This window comes from Dermochelys coriacea, chromosome 3 (genome assembly GCF_009764565.3).
Source record: "Dermochelys coriacea isolate rDerCor1 chromosome 3, rDerCor1.pri.v4, whole genome shotgun sequence".
In the NCBI taxonomy this organism is placed as follows: Eukaryota; Metazoa; Chordata; order Testudines; family Dermochelyidae; genus Dermochelys; species Dermochelys coriacea.
In genome coordinates, this window is record NC_050070.1 from 128141835 (window position 1) to 128162844 (window position 21010).

Here is a 21010-nt window from a genome sequence, read left to right on the forward strand (position 1 = left end):
AGCCCACTATCCTGTCTTTCAGAGGGAATGAACAGAACTGGGAAATTGTTGAGTGATCCATCGGTCCTCCAGTCCCTGCTTCTGGCAGTCAGAGGGTTTGGGACACCTGGAGCATGGCGTTGTGTCCCTGACCATCTTGGCTAACAGCCATTGACGGTCCTATCCTCCATGAACTTATCTAATTCTTTTTTTGAACCCAGTTATACTTTTGGCCTTCACAACATGGCAATGAGTTCCAAAGGTAGACATAAATGAACTCAAATCTCACATCAGGAATCATAGCATTCAAAAACCAGTAGTAGAACACTTCAACCTCTCTGGCCACTCAGTAAAAGATTTAAGGGTGGCAATTTTGCAACAGAAAAGCTTCAAAAACAGACGCCAACAAGAAACTGCTGAGCTTGAATTAATATGCAAACTAGATACCATGAACTTGGGTTTGAATAGAGACAGGGAGTGACTGGGTCATTACACATATTGAATCTATTTCCTGAAGTTAAGTATCCTCACACCTTCTTGTCAACTGTCTAAATGGGCCATCTTGATTATTGCTACAAAAGTTTTTTTTCTCTTGCTGATAATAGCTCATCTTAGCTAATTAGGCTCTCTCAGTTTGTATGGTAACTTCCAACTTATCTGTATGTGTGTGTATCTATCTATCTATCTAATTGTATGTTCCATTCTATGCATCCGATGAAGCAGGCTGTAGCCCACGAAAGCTTATGCTCTAATCAATGTGTTAGTCTTTAAGGTGCCACAAGTCCTCCTGTTCTTTTTGCGGATACAGACTAACACAGCTTCTACTCTGAAAGGTAGACTGTGTGTTGTGTGAAAAAATGTTGCCTTATGTTTATTTTAAACCTGCTGCCTAATAATTTCATGAGGTGACCCCCGATTCTTGTGTTATATAAAGGGGTAAATAACACTTCCCTACTTACTTTTTCCACACCATTCATGATTTTATAGACCTCTATCCTATCCCCTCTCAGTTATCTCTTTCCTAAGTCCCAGGCTTTTTAATCACTCCTTGTATGGAACACGAGTCCAACACCCCTAATCAGATTTGTCGTCTTTCTCTGTACCTTTTCTAATTCTAACACATCATTTCTAAGATGGGAAAACCAGAACAGCACTTAGTATTCAAGGTGTGGCCATACCATGGATTTATATAGTGGCATTATGATATTTTCTGTCTCATTAGCTATCCCTTTCTTAATGTTTCCTAACATTCTGTTAGCTTTTTTGGCTCCTGCTGCACATTGAGCAGATGTTTCCAGAAAATTATCCATGATAACTCCAAGGTCTCTTTCTTGAATGGTAACAGCGAATTTAGAACCCATCATTTTGTATGTATTGTTAGGATTTTGTTTTCCAATGTGCATTACTTTGCACTTATCAACACTGAATTTCATCTGCCATTTTGTTGCTCAGTCACCCAGTTTTGTGAGATGCCTTTGTACGTCTTCAGTCAGCTTTGGACTTAACTATGTTGAGTAATTTAGTATCATCTGCAAACTTCATCACCTCACTGTTTACCCCTTTTCCAGATCATTTTTGAATATATTGAACAGCACCAGTTCTAGTACATATCCTGGGGGAACTCCACTACTGCCCACTTTCCATTCTGAAAATTGACCATTTATTCCTATATTTTGTTTCCTACCTTTTAACCAGATACAAGAGAGGTCCTTCCCGCTTAGCTCATGATGAAAGCTAAGTTTTAGTGATGGGTGTTTTTAGTAAAAGTCATGTTCAGGTCATGGGCAGTAAACAAAAATGTACAGCCCATGACCACCTGTCCATGACTTATACTATATACCCCTGACTAAATCTTGGGGAGGGCAGGGCAGCAGCCCGAGGGCTGCCATGGGTGCTCGAGGAGTGGATGGCCCAGGACCTCACTAGTGTGTGTGTGTGGTGGGGGGGGGCTGCCAGTGATGCTGGGGGGCAAAGGGGTTGGTGGGGCTTGAGGGTCCCTACTCAGTTCCTCATGGCTCTCCGGAAGCAGCAACATGTCCCTCCCTCAGCTCCTAGCTCTGTGCCCTGCCCAAGCACCGGCTCTGCAGCTCTCACTGGCCGGGAATCACAGCTAATGGGAGCTGCGGGGGCGGAGCCTGCAGGCAGAGGCAGCGCGTGAAGCCATTTGCTAGGAGCTAAGGGAGAGGGATGTCACCGCTTCCAGGGAGCCTCCCAAGGTAAGCGCTGCTCAGAGCCCCCCTCATTCCCACCTGCACCCCAACTCCCAGCCCTGAGCGCCCTTTCACATGCACTCAAAATCCTGCTGCTGGATGGGGAGGCAAAGAGGGCAATGGCCCAAGACTTCCCCAGCAGCGGCCAGTGCGGCTGGCCTGGGAGCTGCCCGAACTCCTCAGGCAGCCTCTGGGCCAGCCACCCTGGCCTCTGCAGAAGTCATGGAGGTCCCGGAAAGTCACTGAATTCATGACTTCTGTGACCTCCGTGATAAACTTGCAGTCTTACTCATGACTGCTTACTCTGCTTAAGAGCCTTTGGTGTGGACCTTGTCAAAGGCTTTCTGAAAGTCCAAGTACACTATAGCAACTAAATCATGCTTGTCCACATGCATGCTTGCTTGTCCTCAAAGAATTCTAATAGATTGGTGAGACATCATTCATGCTTTCCTTTGCTAACAATTTTTTGTTGTATAATTTCCTGTACTGTTATTTTTTGTATTTTAAAAAAAAAACCACTATTAATCAAAAGGAAAAATAAAAGCCATAGAAATGACAAATTCCAGGATTTAATCATTATACTTATCACTTTATTGACTCAGCCATAATAAAGAAATAAAAGTGAATGAAACACTCCCTATCAGCACAGTGACTTGATAAATTCCTGCGGGACCCAATTCTGCTCTCTTTGAAGCCAATCTGAGTTTAAATAAAAGCAGAAGTGGAACTTTGGCCAAAATTTTCAAACCTGGGTGCCTTAAATTAAACTCCCAAATCTATCATTTAGGCATCAGGGGAAAAAAAGGAGTCATAACTTCCATTGAAGTGGATGACTCAAATTACTGAAAATCAAGCTGCTTTTAAGTTTATAAATGTGCCTTTTAGGATCCCAGGTTGGCCTTTGTCTCAAAATATATGGAAAGTGAGATTAATTGGAGATTTCTTAGCAATCTTGCTAGCGCCTGCTACACTACTCACACTTAAAGCAGAAGTCCCGTGCAAAAAAACACCTTCTGCTGTGCTTAATTGGGCTGCTGATAGCACCTCAAAAATGACATTTTCCATGTTCTCCTTACACTCTTACTCACAGTTTGCCCTCCTTACCAAGGTGCAATTCCTTGCTCGATGTCTGACATGCAGAGAAACGTGAGGCCCGCTGACAAAGCAGACAACATTGTCTGTCTTCTGGAAGTGTTGCCTTAGGACTGAACACCGGAAAAAGTGTCTTTATGCAAAGGGATCGGCTCCTTTATAGCATCTGTAACCATGTCCCCTACCTCTAACAAGCACCAGGCATCCAAGAACACCCAGTCAGGTATCTGAGTGCTAAGCAGCGACTCCCTGCACCGCGAGGAGTCCATATCCATACGCTGCGGGGGAGGGGTATTTCCAGGGGTGCAAATAGGCCGGTATCCTCCATTACGCGGTACCGGCAAAAGATTTTTAGCGGGTATGGGAAAGACTTGGGGCTAGCCCCGCCTCTGGGAGGTTCGGGGGCCTGCACTCTGCTCCTTAACGGAGCAGAACACAGCTAGGGAGGACATTCATTCTTTATATGGCTTTAACAGGACAATACATATGCTAACAAACTTAAACAAAGGTTTTGTTTAAATTTGTTAGCATATGTATTGTGCTGTTAAGTTGGTCAGGAGTCCTCAAGACGGGAACAGTGGGGCAGACGGAAGTATTTAAACAGCGTATTTAATTTTGTTTCTTCCCATTGGTCTGAATTATCCATGACATCCATACTGCATCACATCAAGTCCAAATCATTAGAGGAATTCCTCTGCCTGCACTGACCAGAGGATGTTTGGATTCTGATGTCAGCCCAGTTCTGCAGCCTAATGGGAATCAGGTGGTGTCCCCAGTGTACCTAAAATTCCTCGTTGCAGCCAAATTAGTCTAACATGCATTTTGTTAACTGGAACTGGAGCAGCAAAACAAAGAAAACAAATGCCTCATTTTCCAGCTTTGTGGGTGAGAGAACTATAAGTGAAGATTATAATGGAATCTGCCAAGAACTTTGCTGAACATATGTTCCTCATCTCAGCAATGGACTTATCACACATTTGCCCACCTTTATTCGAATGAAGTGCCTTCTGATCTGACAGCTCAGACATTGTCAGTTTCATCCAGAACAATTTACAAACTTAGAACCTAATCCTACAAATCCTTAATCATTTGATCAATTCCGTTGAAGATAATGGAACTATTTGCATGGATATGGACCACTTTTGTGGGCTGGTAAAGGTTTCAGGAGTCTGTTCCTATAAAGAAAGTTGAATCCCTCTTGAAATGCAATGTTTGGGTACAATACCCTAAAACAATGTTACTTAATTTGCCTTTTAATTAGTCATACATATGCTGAAATGACTCCTCACCCAACTTCCAGATTCCATATAAACAGACTGAATACTACATATTTGGGTGGAAAGTGAGTAGTTAAGCGTGTTGATGTTGGTATAGACAAAGAAGGGTATCAGAGGGGCCAGGAAGAGAGCATAGGGGCCCTGGGCTGGGGTGGGGCAGGGAAGAGTCACATGGAAGGTCATGTGAGGCTGTGCCCACCCCCCGTTGCAGCCCTCTCACGAGTGCAGTACCAGCAAGAAATGATTGCACCACTGGGTATTTCATTTGGGGCGGGAGCCCCGGGGGTAGCTCCTGAGCACGGCCCAGGTTACTGTGCGGAGTCCATCCAGGCCTGGTGGGCCCCCCGCGGCGAGCCACTCCCCCCCCACCTGGGAAGGGCGACCCCTGTGGGCACGTGACATCTAGCCAGCTGCTCAGGGCAGCAGCACCCCCGGCCCAGACACGTGTCCAGCGCACAAGTAGGCCGGGGTCAGTCCGCGTGCCAGGCCCCGCCCCCCATCCCTCAGGCCCCGCCCCTCAGGGAATCAGCTCGCGGCCACACCCTCAGCCTGCTTCCCACTTGCCCGCTCCCGCCTTGGAGCACGGGTCGCGGGCGCCTCAGGGGTGGGCGGTGCCGGCCTCCGCCCAGCTTGTTCCACCCCTCCCCCTCCCGGCCACGCCCGCGCGCCTGCCTCGGCCCCGCCCCCGGCCCGCTGGGGAGTAACGGCGGCGGCATCACCTCCATTTCCTCCAGGGGAGCGGTGTGTGGGGGGAGGGGGTGATGCGGGGCAGGACTCTGGGTAAGGACGGGGGAGGGGTGATGTGATGTGTGGGGGCGGGGCAGGGGTGATAGGTGAGACGTGGTTATGGGGAGGGGTGATGCGTGATTTGGGGGGAAGAGAGAGCGGTGGGGGGGGGGCGTAAGGGATGAAAGGAGGCAGGGAGTGTTCCTCCAGACAGGTCCAGCGGGAGGCTGACCGTAAACTCTTCTTTCACAGTTGCTGCCTCTTCCTCCATGGTTTGGGATGGTCCAGGCCGCTGTTGTGTAGGTAACACAAAGTAGTAATTACACTGCGGAATCATAATAATTAACATAGCTCAGGGGCATCTGGAGCGAAGAGTGTAAGGAGAAATAAAATACGCTTCCCTCCCCTGATCCAGACTGAAATCTACCTACTCCTTCCCTAGGAAAAGAAACAAATCGACCATTTCGCAAACAGGAGAAAAGAACAAATTGTATGCAAGAGTCCCACGTTCTCCATATTTTTCCAATGAAGAGTGTTCTCATATTAACCAAAGACGCATGAATTTTCTGTGCGCAAGTTACATTAGGTAGGTAGCTTGATTTACTGACTGTTCTGGTGCAAAGATCGCTTTACAAATCCCTTGGAGGTCCAGGTATCCCAGAGGTGTGACCTATGTGCCTCTGGAAGGAGTAAGGTGAGGGAAAGGTAGAAAAAGTTGCTAAGGCACATCCACTCAAATGTGTTATGAAATTAATTCAATCTGCTTCCTGAATAGGCAGCTTTCTTTAGTTAGTTTCAGGTTTATGGTTTTTATCTTGAATATTACTGATAGCTACAATATGAAAGTATGACTTGTGGATAGTATCTCATAAAAGTAAAAGCAAAATACTGAAGAGACTTAAGCCATTAGTATATCAAATATAGAGAAAATAAAGGTAAACATTTATGGGAATCTAAAGGACGTACTTCCTCTTGCAAGAGACTTCACAAGGAGCACTTGTTTGCAATTTTCTTAGTTCTCAAGATCTGTCTGTGGAAGTCAGGGCTTTTTCACCTACCTCATCAGTCTTTCAAATGGGAAGACCTCCTACATTTTAAGGGTAGGTTAATTTCAACAGGTCTTACCCTACCAGCCTGATTCTTTTTCTCTGTTTCTGTCCCCACTTTATCCTCTTATTCTGTTTTTCCTTCCTTCCCTTCTTTAATTTTTCTTTCTTTCCTTTGTTTTCCCATCCAGCTTTGGTACAAAAACACTGTTGTACTGCAGTGATATCCTGCTGCATATCTTGTAAAATTAGCTACTACTGTATATTTAAAATATACCCCTAATATGGCCTGATTCAAATTCCACTGAAGTGAATGGAAAGAATCCTATTTGAATCAACCTTGTATCAGAATTGGGTGTTTAATAAGCAATTACTGCATTTTAACTGCTACTTCCTGCAGGTTAGGTAAGAAGCAAAAATGTTACCTCTGAAGTCCCTGGAACTGCTGGGGTATCTTCTCTTGGCTTCCCCCAGTCTGGAGTGATGCAGAGAGAAGTCTTTGGAGACTTTGCTTTAATTTCCATCCTCTTCAGCTGCAGTTCTAAAAGTGGTTTGTACTCTTAAAAGTGACTTTGTAAAAATGGCATCAAGGGGTTTCACATATATTGTATTAATATTTTCATATCAAATTTTCTCAGTTTACAATTTGAGTTTTTTCTGTCAACTATGCAAACTCGGCACATGATCTGAAAATCAAGCTGTATTCCTTCTGCTTTTTGAATCATCACTATTAATACAAATTCTGGCAGGCCAAATGCTGCTCTTACTTACACATGTACAGCCTAGTTGCCCAAGTGTACCTATTGAATCCTGGTGTGGGTGGGAGCAAGCCTGCCCATGTCTATGGGCCCTTCCCCTAGCCTAGGAGCTACTGAACTGGAGTTCAAACTGAATACATAATTTGAAGGCATTTGGATTGCACAAGCAGCCTTGAAAATGGAGCCTAATTAGCAGTTCTGATGCATGAATCCACTTCAGTCTCTTAGAGCTGTGTTGGGTTTGCAAGGCTTAGAGTGGTAAAGAGTAATAAAAATTATTTTTTTTCAACAATAGACATGGATGTGACTGAATATGCACAAGGATCAGATCTGTTAAGTAAGGACCTGAAGCTACATCCATTGATTTGAGAGGTTCAGGATTAGGCCATAAGAGAGGAGAGTTTTTACAGTTATTTTCAGGATAGAACCACACTTAGAGTTTCTTCTGCCTCCTTTCAGAGTAGCAGCCGTGTTAGTCTGTATTCGCAAAAAGAAAAGGAGTACTTGTGGCACCTTAGAGACTAACAAATTTATTTGAGCATAAGCTTTCATGAGCTACAGCTCACTTCATGCATCGGATGAAGTGAGCTGTAGCTCACGAAAACTTATGCTCAAATAAATTTGTTAGTTTGTAAGGTGCCACAAGTACTCCTTTTCTTTCTGCCTCCTTTGTATTCCTTATGACATTGTTTAGTCAGAGGAGCAATAAAGAAGACACCTGGAGTTAAATCCACAAAAGGACTGAGGTGTTTAACTCCCACTGTACATGCTTAAATTCAACATTTAGGTGCTACTGAGCTCCTCAGAACCAGTGCTCAACTGCCACCTAAATTCCGTAGGTTTCCCTAACTATCTGCTGGTGGGAATGTGCAAAACTGCCTAATTCCTGATGCTGCTGAGCTGCTTAGCACCTAGCTCACACCTAAACTCTGGCAGTTTCTCAAATTAGGCTGTTCCCCCCCTTTCCAATTGATCAGGATGCTCTGAGCATGCCTAACCTATGCAAGAGACAGCTGGGGGCAAGCAGATCAGGAATTTTTGGGGCTAGCTGATGTATGAGTGCTGTAGCCCACACTCACCTGGAGTGTGAGAAACTCTGCCTGATTTGGAGCAGGGAATTGAACTGAGGCCTCCATTCCCAACTGAGTGCTTTAATCACCAACCTAATGGGTATTCCTGAGTGGGTCTCTCAATCCAGCCAGTCAGGCAGCGGCACAGGAGCCAGTAAACAGAGCTGTAAACGAGAGTTTGAGTGGGAGTTCTGTTGGAGGAGAAGGGAGGTAAGTACCCTTGGAGGGTTCGTGATGACCTTGTCTAGGTGATGTCCAAGGGAAGCAGTGGGGGCAAAAGATCTATCTGGTTTTAAGATTCTACTCGATAAGTTTATGGAGGAGATGGTATGATGGGATTTTGGTAAGTAATTGATCTTTAAATATTCAGGGTAAATAGGACTAATCCCCTGAGATGGGATATTAGACGGATGGGATCTGAGATACTCAGGAAAGAATTTTCTGTAGTATCTGGCTGGTGAATCTTGCCCATACGCTCAGGGTTTAGCTGATTGCCATATTTGGGGTCGGGAAGGAATTTTCCTCCAGGGCAGATTGGAGAGGCCCTGGAGGTTTTTCGCCTTCCTCTGTAGCATGGGGCACGGGTCACTTGAGGGAGGCTTCTCTGCTCCTTGAAGTCTTTAAACCACGATTTGAGGGCTTCAATAGCTCAGACATAGGTGAGGTTTTTCGTAGGAGTGGGTGGGTGAGATTCTGTGGCCTGCGCTGTGCAGGAGGTCGGACTAGATGATCAGAATGGTCCCTTCTGACCTTAGTATCTATGAATCTATTTGTACTTGGTTTTGTATTTTTAGTATTTGTGTGTGTAGAGGCTTGTAAGCACTTTGTGCTGGGAGAGAAGCTGAGCCCTGATTAGGAGGCGGGGCTTCTCTGACTAGGGGTCCTATAAAGGTAGCCAGCCAGTCAGGCAGTGGCACAGGAGCTAGCAAATAGAGCTGTAAACAGGGGAGTTTGAGTGGGAGTTTGTATTGTGGTGCTTGTTTGGGGTTTGTTTTTGCTGTGGGGGGTGGTCTTTTGGTGTGGCTTGTGTTTCCCAGATTAACAGGATTTAGGTGGGAAGGCTATGACAGATACGGAGGCAGCTGTGGGAGTGACTCGTGTAGTAGAAGGCACAATGAGGATGACTGGATGTGGAAGCTGCGGTATGTACATGATCCTGGAGGGGGGACCTGGTAAGAGTTTTTTCTGCATGAAATGCCATCTGATAGAGCTGATGGAGGAAAAGATCTGAGGTTTGGAGATGCAGGTGTAAAGTCTGGTTGAGTTTAGGAAGGGGTTTGAGCAGATGATGGAGCAAAGACATGAGGTATCTGAAGGGAAAAGCTCAGACTTAGAGATGGAAGCAGGGCTGGGGAATTTTGAGGGGAGACTGGGTGAGGAAAGTGGTCAGTGGAAGCATGTGACTAAAAGAACCAGGCAGAGGAAAAGACGGGCTAGTGAAGGAGAAATAGAGCTTAGGAACAGGTTTGCAGAGTTGGAAAATGAAGAAGGGGCTCAGCAGGTAGTCGCTGAAGGTGGAAGGGCAAGGAAGAAAAGAAGAGTGGCTAGTCCTATAGGAAAAGGGGAAGAGTCAAGGGAGACTACACCAAATATGAGCCCCAGGAGGATACAGGATGGGTTGAATACAGGATTATAAGGGAAAATAGGAATGGAAAGAACTTGCAGCCAGAGGGAACAGGGGAGAGACTGGAGAATAGCACCGTCACCAGGAAACGGCAGGTCTATGTAATCGGGGACTCTTTATTGAGAAGAATAGACAGGCCTGTAACTAGAGCTGATCCAGAGAATAGAAGGGTGTGCTGTCTTCCGGGTGCTAAGATACGGGATGTAGACCTGAGGTTGAAAAGGATCCTAAAGGGAGCGGGAAAGAATCCCCTAATTATCCTTCATGGGGGAACAAATGATACGGCTAGATTCTCGCTGGAAAGTATTAAGGGAGACTATGCTAGGCTGGGGAAGACGCTTAAGGAAATCAAAGCTTGGGTGATATTTATTAGGATTCTGCCTGTTCCTAGAGAAGGGCAACAAAGGTGTGACAAGATTATGACTGTCAACAGATGGCTTAGGCAGTGGAGCTATAAGGAGGGCTTTGGGATGTATGGCCACTGGGAGGCATTCATGGACAAAGGACAGTTCTCTCAGGATGGACTTCATCTGAATAGGGAAGAAAATAGACTTCTAGGATTGAGGCTGGCACAACTGATCAAGAGAGCTTTAAACTAGGAATTAGGGGGAGATGGTTGGGAGATGTCCAGGTAATCTCCATGCCAAATTTTAGCGTTGAGAGGGAAGAAGATGAAGTAAGAGGATACAGCCGTGGGTAGGAGAATGTATATAAGGAGTGAGGGCGGTGTGGATACTAGCCTAATAGGTTATACTGGCTGTAGAATGACTGTGCCTAATAGGGTACAAAATGTGAGCGAGGCCAAACAGCAAAAATTAAGATGTTTGTACACCAGTGCGAGGAGCCTAGGTAACAAAATGGAGGAACTAGAGCTACTGGTGCAGGAAGTGAAACCAGATATTATAGAGATAGCAGAAACATGGTGGAATAGTAGTCATGACTGGACTAGAGGTATTGAAGGGTATGTGCTGTTTAGGAAAGACAGAAATAAAGGTAAAGGTGTGGAGTAGCATTGTATATCAATGATGAGGTAGAATGTAAAGAAATAAGCGATGCAATGGATAAGACAGCGGCTGTCTGGGCAAAAATTACATTGGGGAAGATAACTAGTAGAGCCTCTCCAACAATTGTGCTTGGGGTGTGCTATAGACTGCCGGGATCTAATTTTGATATGGATAGAGCCCTTTTTAATGTTTTTAATAAAGTAAATACTAATGGAAACTGCGTGATCATGGGAGACTTTAACTTCCCAGATAGACTGGAGGACCAGTGCTAGTAGTAATAATAGGGCTCAGATTTTCCTAGATGCGATAGCTGATGGATTCCTTCATCAAGTAGTTGCTGAACCAACTGGGGGGATGCCATTTTAGATTTGGTTTTGGTGAGTAGTGAGGACCTCATAGGAGAAATGGTTGTAGGGGATAATCTTGGCTCAAGTGATCATGAGCTAATTCAGTTCAAACTGAACGGAAGGATTAACAAAAATAAATCTGCAACTAGGGTTTTTGATTTCAAAAGGGCTGACTTTCAAAAACTAAGGTAATTAGTTAGGGAAGTGGATTGTACTGAAGAATTTATGGATCTAAAGGTAGAGGAGGCCTGGGATTACTTTAAATCAAAGCTGCAGAAGCTATCAGAAGCCTGTATCCCAAGAAAGAAAAAGAAGCCTGTATCCCAAGAAAAAATTCCTGGGTGGGAGTTATAGACCAAACTGGATGAGCAAGCATCTTAGAGAGGTGATTAAGAAGAAGCAGAAAGCATACAGGGAGTGGAAGATGGGAGGGATCAGCAAAGAAAACTACCTTATTGAGGTCAGAACGTGTAGGGATAAAGTGAAACAGGCTAAAAGTCGAGTAGAGTTGGACCTTTCAAAGGGAATTAAAACCAATAGTAAAAGGTTCTATAGCCATATAAATAAGAAGAAAACTAAGAAAGAAGAAGTGGGGCCGCTTAACACTGAGGATGGAGTGGAGGTTAAAGATAATCTAGGCATGGCCCAATATCTAAACAAATACTTTGCCTCAGTCTTTAATGAGGCTAAAGAGGATCTTAGGGATAATGGTAGCATGACAAATGGGAATGAGGATATGAAGGTAGATATTACCATATCTAAGGTAGAAGCAAAACTCGAACAGCTTAACGGGACTAAATTGGGGGGCCCAGATAATCTTCATCCAAGAATATTAAAGGAATTGGCACCTGAAATTGCAAGCCCATTAGCAAGAATTTTTAATGAATCTGTAAACTCAGGAGTTGTACCAAATGATTGGAGAATTGCTAATATAGTTCCTATTTTTAAGAAAGGGCAAAAAAGTGATCTGGGTAATTACAGGCCAGTTAGTTTGACATCTGCAGTATGCAAGGTCCTGGAAAAAATTTTGAAGGAGAAATTAGTTAAGGACATTGAAGTCAATGGTAAATAAGACAAAATACAACATGGTTTTACAAAAGGTAGATCATGCCAAACCAACCTGATCTCCTTCTTTGAGAAAGTAACAGATTTTTTAGACAAAGGAAATGCAGTGGATCTAATTTACCTAGATTTCAGTAAGGCGTTTGATACCGTGCCACATGGGGAATTATTAGTTAAATTGGAAAAGATGGGGATCAATATGAACATCAAAAGGTGGATAAGGAATTGGTTAAAGGGGAGACTACAATGGGTCCTACTGAAAGGTGAACTGTCAGGCTGGAGGGAGGTTACCAGTGGAGTTCCTCAGGGATCAGTTTTGGGACCAATCTTATTTAATCTTTTTATTACCGACCTTGGCACAAAAAGTGGGAGTGTGCTAATAAAGTTTGCAGATGATACAAAGCTGGGAGGTCTTGCCAATTCAAAGAAGGATCGAAATATTATACAGGAGGATCTGGATGACCTTGTAAACTGGAGTAATAGTAATAGGATGAAATTTAATAGTGAGAAATGCAAGGTTATGCATTTAGGGATTAATAACAAGAATTTTAGTTATAAATTGGGGACGCATCAATTAGAAGTAATGGAAGAAGAGAAGGACCTTGGAGTATTGGTTGATCATAGGATGACTATGAGCTGCCAATGTGATATGGCTGTGAAAAAAGCTAATGCGGTTTTGGGATGCATCAGGAGAGGTATTTCCAGTAGGGATAAGGAGGTTTTAGTATCATTATACGAGCACTGGTGAGACCTCACCTAGAATACTGTGTGCAGTTCTGGTCTCCCATGTTTAAAAAGGATGAATTCAAACTGGAGCAGGTACAGAGAAGGGCTACTAGGATGATCCGAGGAATGGAAAACTTGTCTTATGAAAGGAGACTTAAGGAGCTTGGCTTGTTTAGCCTAACTAAAAGAAGGTTGAGGGGAGATACGATTGCTCTCTATAAATATATCAGAGGGATAAATACAGGAGAGGGAGAGGAATTATTTAAGATCAGCACCAATGTGGACACAAGAACAAATGGGTATAAACTGGCCACCAGGAAGTTCAGACTTGAAATTAGACGAAGGTTTCTAACCATCAGAGGAGTGAATAGCCTTTTTGGAATAACCTTCCAAGGGAAGCAGTGGGGGCAAAAGATCATCTGCCTTTAAGATTCTACTCGATAAGTTTATGGAGGAGATGGTATGATGGGATAATATGATTTTTGTAAGTAATTGATCTTTAAATATTCAGGGTAAATAGGCCTAATCCCCTGAGATGGGATATTAGATGGATGGAATCTGAGTTACTCAGGAAAGAATTTTCTGTAGTATCTGGCTGGTGAATCTTGCCCATACGCTCAGGGTTTAGCTGATCGCCATATTTGGGGTCGGGAAGGAATTTTCCTCCAGGGCAGATTGAAAGAGGCCTTGGAGGTTTTTTACCTTCCTCTGTAGCATGGGGCACGGGTCACTTGAGGGAGGATTCTCTGCTCCTTGAAGTCTTTAGGTTTCAGAGTAGCAGCCGTGTTAGTCTGTATTTGCAAAAAGAAAAGGAGTACTTGTGGCACCTTAGAGACTTAACAAATTTATTAGAGCATAAGCTTTCGTGAGCTACAGCTCACTTCATCGGATGCATTTGGTGGAAAAAACAGAGGAGAGATTTATATACACATTGTTTCATGTTCTCTGTGTGTGTGTGTATATAAATCTCTCCTCTGTTTTTTCCACCAAATGCATCCGATGAAGTGAGCTGTAGCTCACGAAAGCTTATGCTCTAATAAATTTGTTAGTCTCTAAGGTGCCACAAGTACTCCTTTTCTTTTTGAAGTCTTTAAACCACAATTTGAGGACTTCAGTAGCTCAGAGATAGGTGAGGTTTTTCGTAGGAATGGGTGGGTGAGATTTTGTGGCCTGCATTTTGCAGGAGGTCGGACTAGATGATCAGAATGGTCCCTTCTGACCTTAGTATCTATGAATCTCTCCTGTTGGAGCTGTATCACTTTTGTAAAATAAATTAAGCATTGGGCCCCAGAAAGAGTGAGAATGTCTCTACAGAGTGAGAATCACTCTGGTTAAAGTCTTTTTGCTTCAAATCAAGCAGAATGGGGATTTGAAAATAGCTCTGTTATATCCCATTGGAGTGCCTTAACCAATTGGCTGGAATGTGGGGGTGCTCTCATTTTTATTTTTAATTTTTGTGGGGAAAAATTGAGCTGGCTTAGGTGCCTAACACCCAGAGAGCGTTCATGGCTTTGAAACCTAAGCAGAGGGAGGTACCTACCTAAACTCTAAAGTTAAGCACCTAACTACCTTTGAGGGGTGGGGGTTTAGGCCTCAACATTTCCCACTGTCTAACATGGGCACCTAACTCTTCCCATGCATTATATAGAGCCAACATGCCTCACTTGGGGCTGTGAATTGCATTGGGCAATGCCTCAGTCCCTTTGTGGATCTAGCCTCTAAAAACTCCCTGCTCTGCTTCAAAGTGCCATTTGGTTCCTTTTGATTGATGCAGCAATAGCAGAGTTTAGTCTTACACTAACTCAGCAAGAGCACTTGTAGTTTAGGAGGAGGTGTTACAGAAGTTGCAGCAGTTGTAATTATATGAATCCAGGTGTCAGGGTTCCTTCCCCACTCTGAACTCTAGGGTACAGATGTGGGGACCCTCATTAAAGACCCCCTAAGCTTATTTTTACCAACTTTCCCAAGGCACAAATTTCGCCTTGTCCTTGAACACTATGCTGCCTCCACCAAGTGATTTTAACAATCAGGGAAAGGACCACTTGGCGTTCCTATTTCCCCAAAATGTCTCCCCAAGCCCTTACACCCCCTTTCCTAGGGAGGCTTGAGAATAAACTAGGTGAGCACAGACCAGCCTTGGATTTTTAAGACCCCAAAAAACCCAATCGGATTCTTAAACAGAACTTTTTTAGAAAAACAAAAAAAATAAGAGAACACTCTGTAAAATCAGAATGGAAGATAATCTTGCAGGCAGTCAGATTCTAAACATTGATAATCCCTCTAGGCAAAACCTTAAGTTACAAAAAGACACAAAAACAGGAATACACATTTTCTCCAGCACAGCGAATTTCACAAGCCAAAACAAAGAAAACCTAACACATTTTCTAGCTAGATTACTTACTAACTTTACAGGAGTTGGAGGGCTTGCATCCTTGATCTGTTCCTGGCAAAAGTATCACATGGACAGACAAAAGCCTTACCCCACTCCCTCCAGATTTGAAAGTATCTTGTCCCCTCATTTGGTCATTTTGGGTCAGGTGCCAGCCAGGTTACCTTAACTTCTTAACCCTTTACAGGTTACGGGATGTTGCCTCTGGTCAGGAGGGATTTTATAGCACTGTATGCAGAAAGGTGGTTACCCTTCCATTTATATTTATGACCCCAGGAAATTCATACTTAAGGTTAAACTTAGGTTAATGTCTGGAAATGTACGAGAGCACCCAACAAACCTTGACTCTGCTCTATAGTGATGTCATGAAATCATATTATGATAGAGATTTTAGTGTGATTTTTAGATGGTAGATTTTTTCTATTTTTCATTGTCTCATCATGACAAAACATTTCTATAGTAACAGACATTTTATTTTTGTACAGTATTATAAGTATATTTAATTTTCTTTTATGTTGTACATTTTTAATCAAACCACTTTTAAAGACTAAAATAATGTATTTGTATACAGGTCGTAATTTCCTGTCATGATTAAAGGGAGGAGGATACGTACTGTGCTGCATCATGCCATACACAGATTGGAGAAAGCTGATAAAGCTGATAATCTCCAGAAAGAGTCGTCATTTTTCTATCCTCCCCCAGATGGGGGTTGGGGCTGGGTTGTGGTGCTGGCTGCATGTACTCATTCTTTGCTTGTCAGTGGATTCCACAATGCTTTTGGTGTGTACATGATTTCCTTACTTGAGACTTTCCAGTCAAGTAGGTCACGAACAGGTAGGTCATCCGTTTACAATGTGAAACCAAGGCTTGATGTTTCTGTGCAGGTAGCTCAAAACTAAATCAATCTTTTCTGATACCATATCATGTTGAAAACTCACCTAATTTACTGTCTGCTGTTACCACTAAAGTGGTCACCTTTTTTAAAAAAAATCACCTTTTGTCATGTGGTGGTGTTCTGAATTTACCATGATATTTGTTGTATTTAATATATTACTATGCTTAGAATGAGAACGACTGGAAAGTTAAATACAGTGATACATGAAGACTTTTTTTTTTTTTCATTGAAAACCACTTTAGGTCTCCTATGAACTTACTGCTTTCCAGTTTTCTTCTTCTCATTGAATATGTATGTTTCAAATTATTTTTCCCAAATTGTGTTATATTTTGCAAGCTGAATTTTATTTTGCTATTTTCTGTTAATCTTTGGTAACCACTTTTGGTCCCCCACTGTATTGTTTCTCTGTCCACATTGGTATTTGGAAAGCCTCCTAATGTAGCACCATCTACACATTTCGTTAAGGTGTTATTTACACTCACTTCTGTATCCTTAATGAAGATATCAATTAAGTCTGACTCTAATGTCAACCCTGGCAGCAGCCAACTAGACATCTGCCTCCCTAAATGGATACATTGCTATATTGCCTTTTGATCTGTTCATAGTGCTTCAGACGATTACCAGCCTATGAACCAGATTCTGTCTTAAGCTTAGATCGTTTTATCACATGATTGGGCAGTCATTAAGGATCTGATCGCAGCTCTTTATTCTCAAGCGTCAGTTTCTGTGGCCCCAATGCAAGTTAGAGTAGCCTAGGGAGAATTCTGTGCTGGGCAGCTATGATTAGATTCTGATCATAAAGGGTAGCATAAAGTGCCTGGAACTTGGGAAGAGATCCAGTTGCTATGTGTCAGTGCTCATAGCTGAGCTAGTATAAGTTACATTTTTGGTTAGGATTTCAGAAGACCCTAAAATCCAAATATACTATATTCTCGTTTCTATTCGTCCACTAATTTTACTATCTTATTAAAATCAATTAGATTTGTAAGTTTGTCTGGCTGTTATAAACTCATACTGTTTATTTCTAAAGGGTCTGTTACTCTCTGGGACCAGATTGTACCTGGCCCTGGGCAAGTGCACAAGGGAGGAATAGGGCACGAGGAAGGCCAGCCCCCTCACCCTTATGCCCTCTATGCAGGGGCAAGACACAATGGTACACCTAGTGCAGGTGTTACCTGCTCCTCACCTCTGCAGGCTCCTAGAAAAAAAGCATGTAGGGCTTGATCCTGCTCCCATTGAAAGTGAGAGCTTTATCATTGACTAACTTCCCTGGGGCAGGGTCAAACACCTATAGAGGAGTCAATCCAGTGGCACCCATATAGCCCCAACCAATGTTTAACTTGTGGGACTCGTGTAAAAATGAATGATATAACTTCTTTAGAACTTTTTGGTGACTTTAAAATTAAATGATTGAATGTCTAATAACATTCACATTATGGTATTAAATTTTGATCTTATTACAGAAATAAAGAGAAATTTGTGATCAATATACTGCATTATAAATACAGGGTTTTTTTGTTATTACATTTACATAAGTGCTAAGTAGTTGTTAATATTGTGGGTCCCTGATAATTTACGACTTCTCACCTTGGGTCACTCAGCCCAAAAAGAGGTGTGCACAAAAGACCAAGTGGTATTTGGGAGTTGCTGAAAGGAAATGCAGAGGGAAGAACACGAAAAATGCACAGAGGAGAGGGGAAGAAAGGAAAACGGGGAAGGAAGAAAAAGGGCAGAAGTAGTGGTGACCTGAAAAGGGAACATATTTTCTCAGTGGTGGGATTGAAGGTAGCATGTAGTCTACATTTATATACTGGCCTCTAGTGCCTATAACTGCAAGTAGAATTTGTTTCTCTGCATTGAATGAGTTTCATGCTTTTGGTGTAATGTGTATGATTTTTTTTATTAGAAGTGAAAAGTAAATACTGAATTATTAATTTGCTATATTTGTAAAGTGAGTTTAACACAATGTAATTTAATACATTTTCCCTTTGTGAAAGATTTTAAAAGGTGTGATTTAAGCCACCTTGATCTACTTCCACTATTTCTGAAATTGCTTTTAAATGTTAATAATATGCACTGATATAATAATTAGAAATTTTAAACAGAACCTTGTGAGGTGCTGAGGCTGCAGTGAAAGTAGAGGGCACTTAGTACCTCCCACAGTATCCAGTATTTGATGACAGAAGTACAAGTATATCTTGAAAGTAGTAAGTATGTACATCCTCAGCTGATAAAAATGTCAGAATATATCCATTGACTATGGCAGTTGACAGGTGGAATATCTGGCACTTAATCTGGTGTCATTGTTACGGTTTTATTTAATACATTTAATTGCAAAAGTGTATATATATATATATATATTTTTTTCTTTTTCAGCCTGGATTGGATCAGTCAGTTATGGTTTCATTATGATTTTTGGTCCCATTTCTGGAAAACTTTTGCAGAAATATGGAGCCATCAAAGTAGCAATATTTGGAGCTCTAGTTGTCATGTTGGGTGTTGTTTGTTCATCTTATGCTGGTGATATACGTGTTCTATTTTTAACCCATGGAATCCTAGTAGGTGTAGGATCAAGTTTTGCTTCTACTCCAGGTAACTTGATTTTATTTATTTACCAGTAGACCAGGATGTTAGGCAAAAATGCAGCAAGCTACACACAATAGTTTTAAAAAATTAACGACTGTCAGTGTTTTGTTTTAAGTTCCGCCTTCCATTGCTTAAATAAAAAGTGGAGGATAAAGTAGTATGACCTAATGAAGAAAACACATTCTTCATTCAAAAATATGAATTGGATGCATGCGTCTTGCATTTGTGATGGGCAGTACACTTCTTAAGATAGTATTTTAGTATGGAAAAAAAGAATAATGATCATTTAAATGTGTGCAAGAGAAATGATGATAACCAAAGATTTTTTTTTTAAAAAAGCCTTGGGAACTAGATGATTTATGGGATTAATAATGAAATATAAAGTCTTTCCTATCTATTTTGCTGTTTCAAATTTGATCCATATTGGTATTGATAAAAACCATTAACATTTTACAGTTTTGTGCTGGCTTATGTGCAATGTATTGATATTCTCAGACCATTTACTAGTGGGTATGTGTGATAAATGAAGGGGGCGGGAGTAGCTCCCTTTTTATGGACACCTAGCCAGCCAGTAGCGATAAAATCCCTCTTAGTAGCTGTTCTCTAATTGCTCTACCTGTAAAGGGTTAAAAAGTCTCACTGCTATGCATATGTAACAGGAAGTGAGTGGGCACCTGGCCAAAAGAACCTGTGGGAAGGCTAGAACTTATTAAAATTAAGAAAAAACTCCCCTTCTGTCTGTCTGTCTGGTTGCTCTCCCTGAGAGAGGTGGACAGGGCAGCAGCTATGCTATAAGCAGTTTGGGCCAGGTATGAAAAAATCATCAGTATCGTACGTAGAAACTACTCATTTAAAACCCCAGATATGTAAGTAGTTCAGGAAATGTCTAGGAAGATGGAATTAGGTTTTCCCTTTTATTTCTTTGGCTTGGGGAGTCCTCTGTGCTAACCCCAGGTGCTTTTGTTTTGCTTGTAACCTTTAAACTGGACCTCAAGAAAGCTATTTTTGGTGCTTAATCCTTGTAGTTGCTCTTTTAAAATCTAGCAATACCCTGAGTTCCCAGATTTTTTTTTTAAATAAAATTTAACTTTTTTAAGAACAGAACTGAATTTTTGTGTCTTAAGAGGTTTGTGCACGTTGTTTAATTAGCTGGTCGCAACGGCTGATTTCCTTTTTTTTTTTTCTTTCTCTGCTCTTCCTGGGGGGAGGGGAAGGGGGAGGTGAAAGGGCTTGAGGGTACCCCACGGGAAGGAATTCCCAAGTGCACCTTCCTGGGTGCTCAAAGGAGCTCTTCACTTGAGTGGTGGCAGCATCTACCAATCCAAAGCCAGAAAAAAGCTGTAACCTTAGGAGTTTAATACAAGCCTGAAGTGGCCAGTATTAATTTTTAGAATCCGTGTGGGCTTCTGCACTCAAAGTGCTAGATTGTGTAATTAGCCTTGACAGTATATATCCCAAGTGTCCACTTCACAAATACTGCCACTGATTGGCATGCTTTTTGGTAGTCTTAGCAGAGAGGCAAATAATGGAACTGGATTACAGGCTGAATGACCCCACTCACCGATGGAGATGGTCTATCAAAGGCAGGGTTGAAGCATATTGATTGGGCAGTATGGTGAAAATATTATTCCTGGTGTACCAGCTCTGTGGATAGAGGATTTCCTTAGTAATGTTAATTAAGCATAAGAAGAAAAGGAGTACTTGTGGCACCTTAGAGACTAACAAATTTATTGGAGCATAAGCTTTCGTGAGCTACAGCTCACTTCATCGGATGTCTCTAAGGTGCCACAAGTACTCCTTTTCTTTTTGCGAATACAGACTAACACGGCTGCTACTCTGAAACCTAAGCATAAGAACTAATTTTGTTTTACAAGTGGAAAAAGATTACAAATGTCATGGACTTTTCACAAAGAGCATTAGTATTTTTAAATGGAAAAAAATCTATTCAGGAAACCAATATACTTTCTGTTGAATTTTCAATATTGTTTCCTGTTCTAGACTTAATTAGGTTGCATATAGTTGCCAGCATGCAAAACATATTCTAATTAATGATGCTCTGTATAAAATGAGGTTGCCAACCCTCTAGGTAGTAGAGTGTTCTGTATGTATTTTGTTGAATTTTTAGGTAGCAGTAGTTCTCAACCTTTCCAGTACCCCTACTGTACCCCTTTCAGGAGTCTGATTTGTCTTGTGTACCTCTAAGTTACATTTCACTTAAA

At 42.2% G+C, this 21010-nt stretch overlaps 1 protein-coding gene across 7 annotated transcripts in view; it reads left to right on the forward strand.

The window, feature by feature from the left end:
• The first annotated feature begins 5205 nt into the window (after window positions 1-5205).
• LOC119853565 (monocarboxylate transporter 10-like) overlaps window positions 5206-21010 on the forward strand; it is a 38041-nt gene continuing 22236 nt past the window's right edge. For 4 of the 7 annotated variants that reach the window (XM_038396778.1, XM_038396779.1, XM_038396771.2 and 1 more), the window contains exons 1-4: window positions 5206-5338; window positions 5727-5870; window positions 15882-16144; window positions 18582-18797. In XM_038396778.1, the coding sequence (XP_038252706.1) occupies window positions 15898-16144; window positions 18582-18797 (463 nt within the window). In that variant the 5' untranslated portion in view covers window positions 5206-5338; window positions 5727-5870; window positions 15882-15897. Of the gene's footprint in view, window positions 5339-5466; window positions 5588-5726; window positions 5871-6730; window positions 6881-15881; window positions 16145-18581; window positions 18798-21010 lie in introns of those variants that run through there. The other 3 variants (XM_038396772.2, XM_038396780.2, XM_038396773.2) reach the window with 3 other exon arrangements.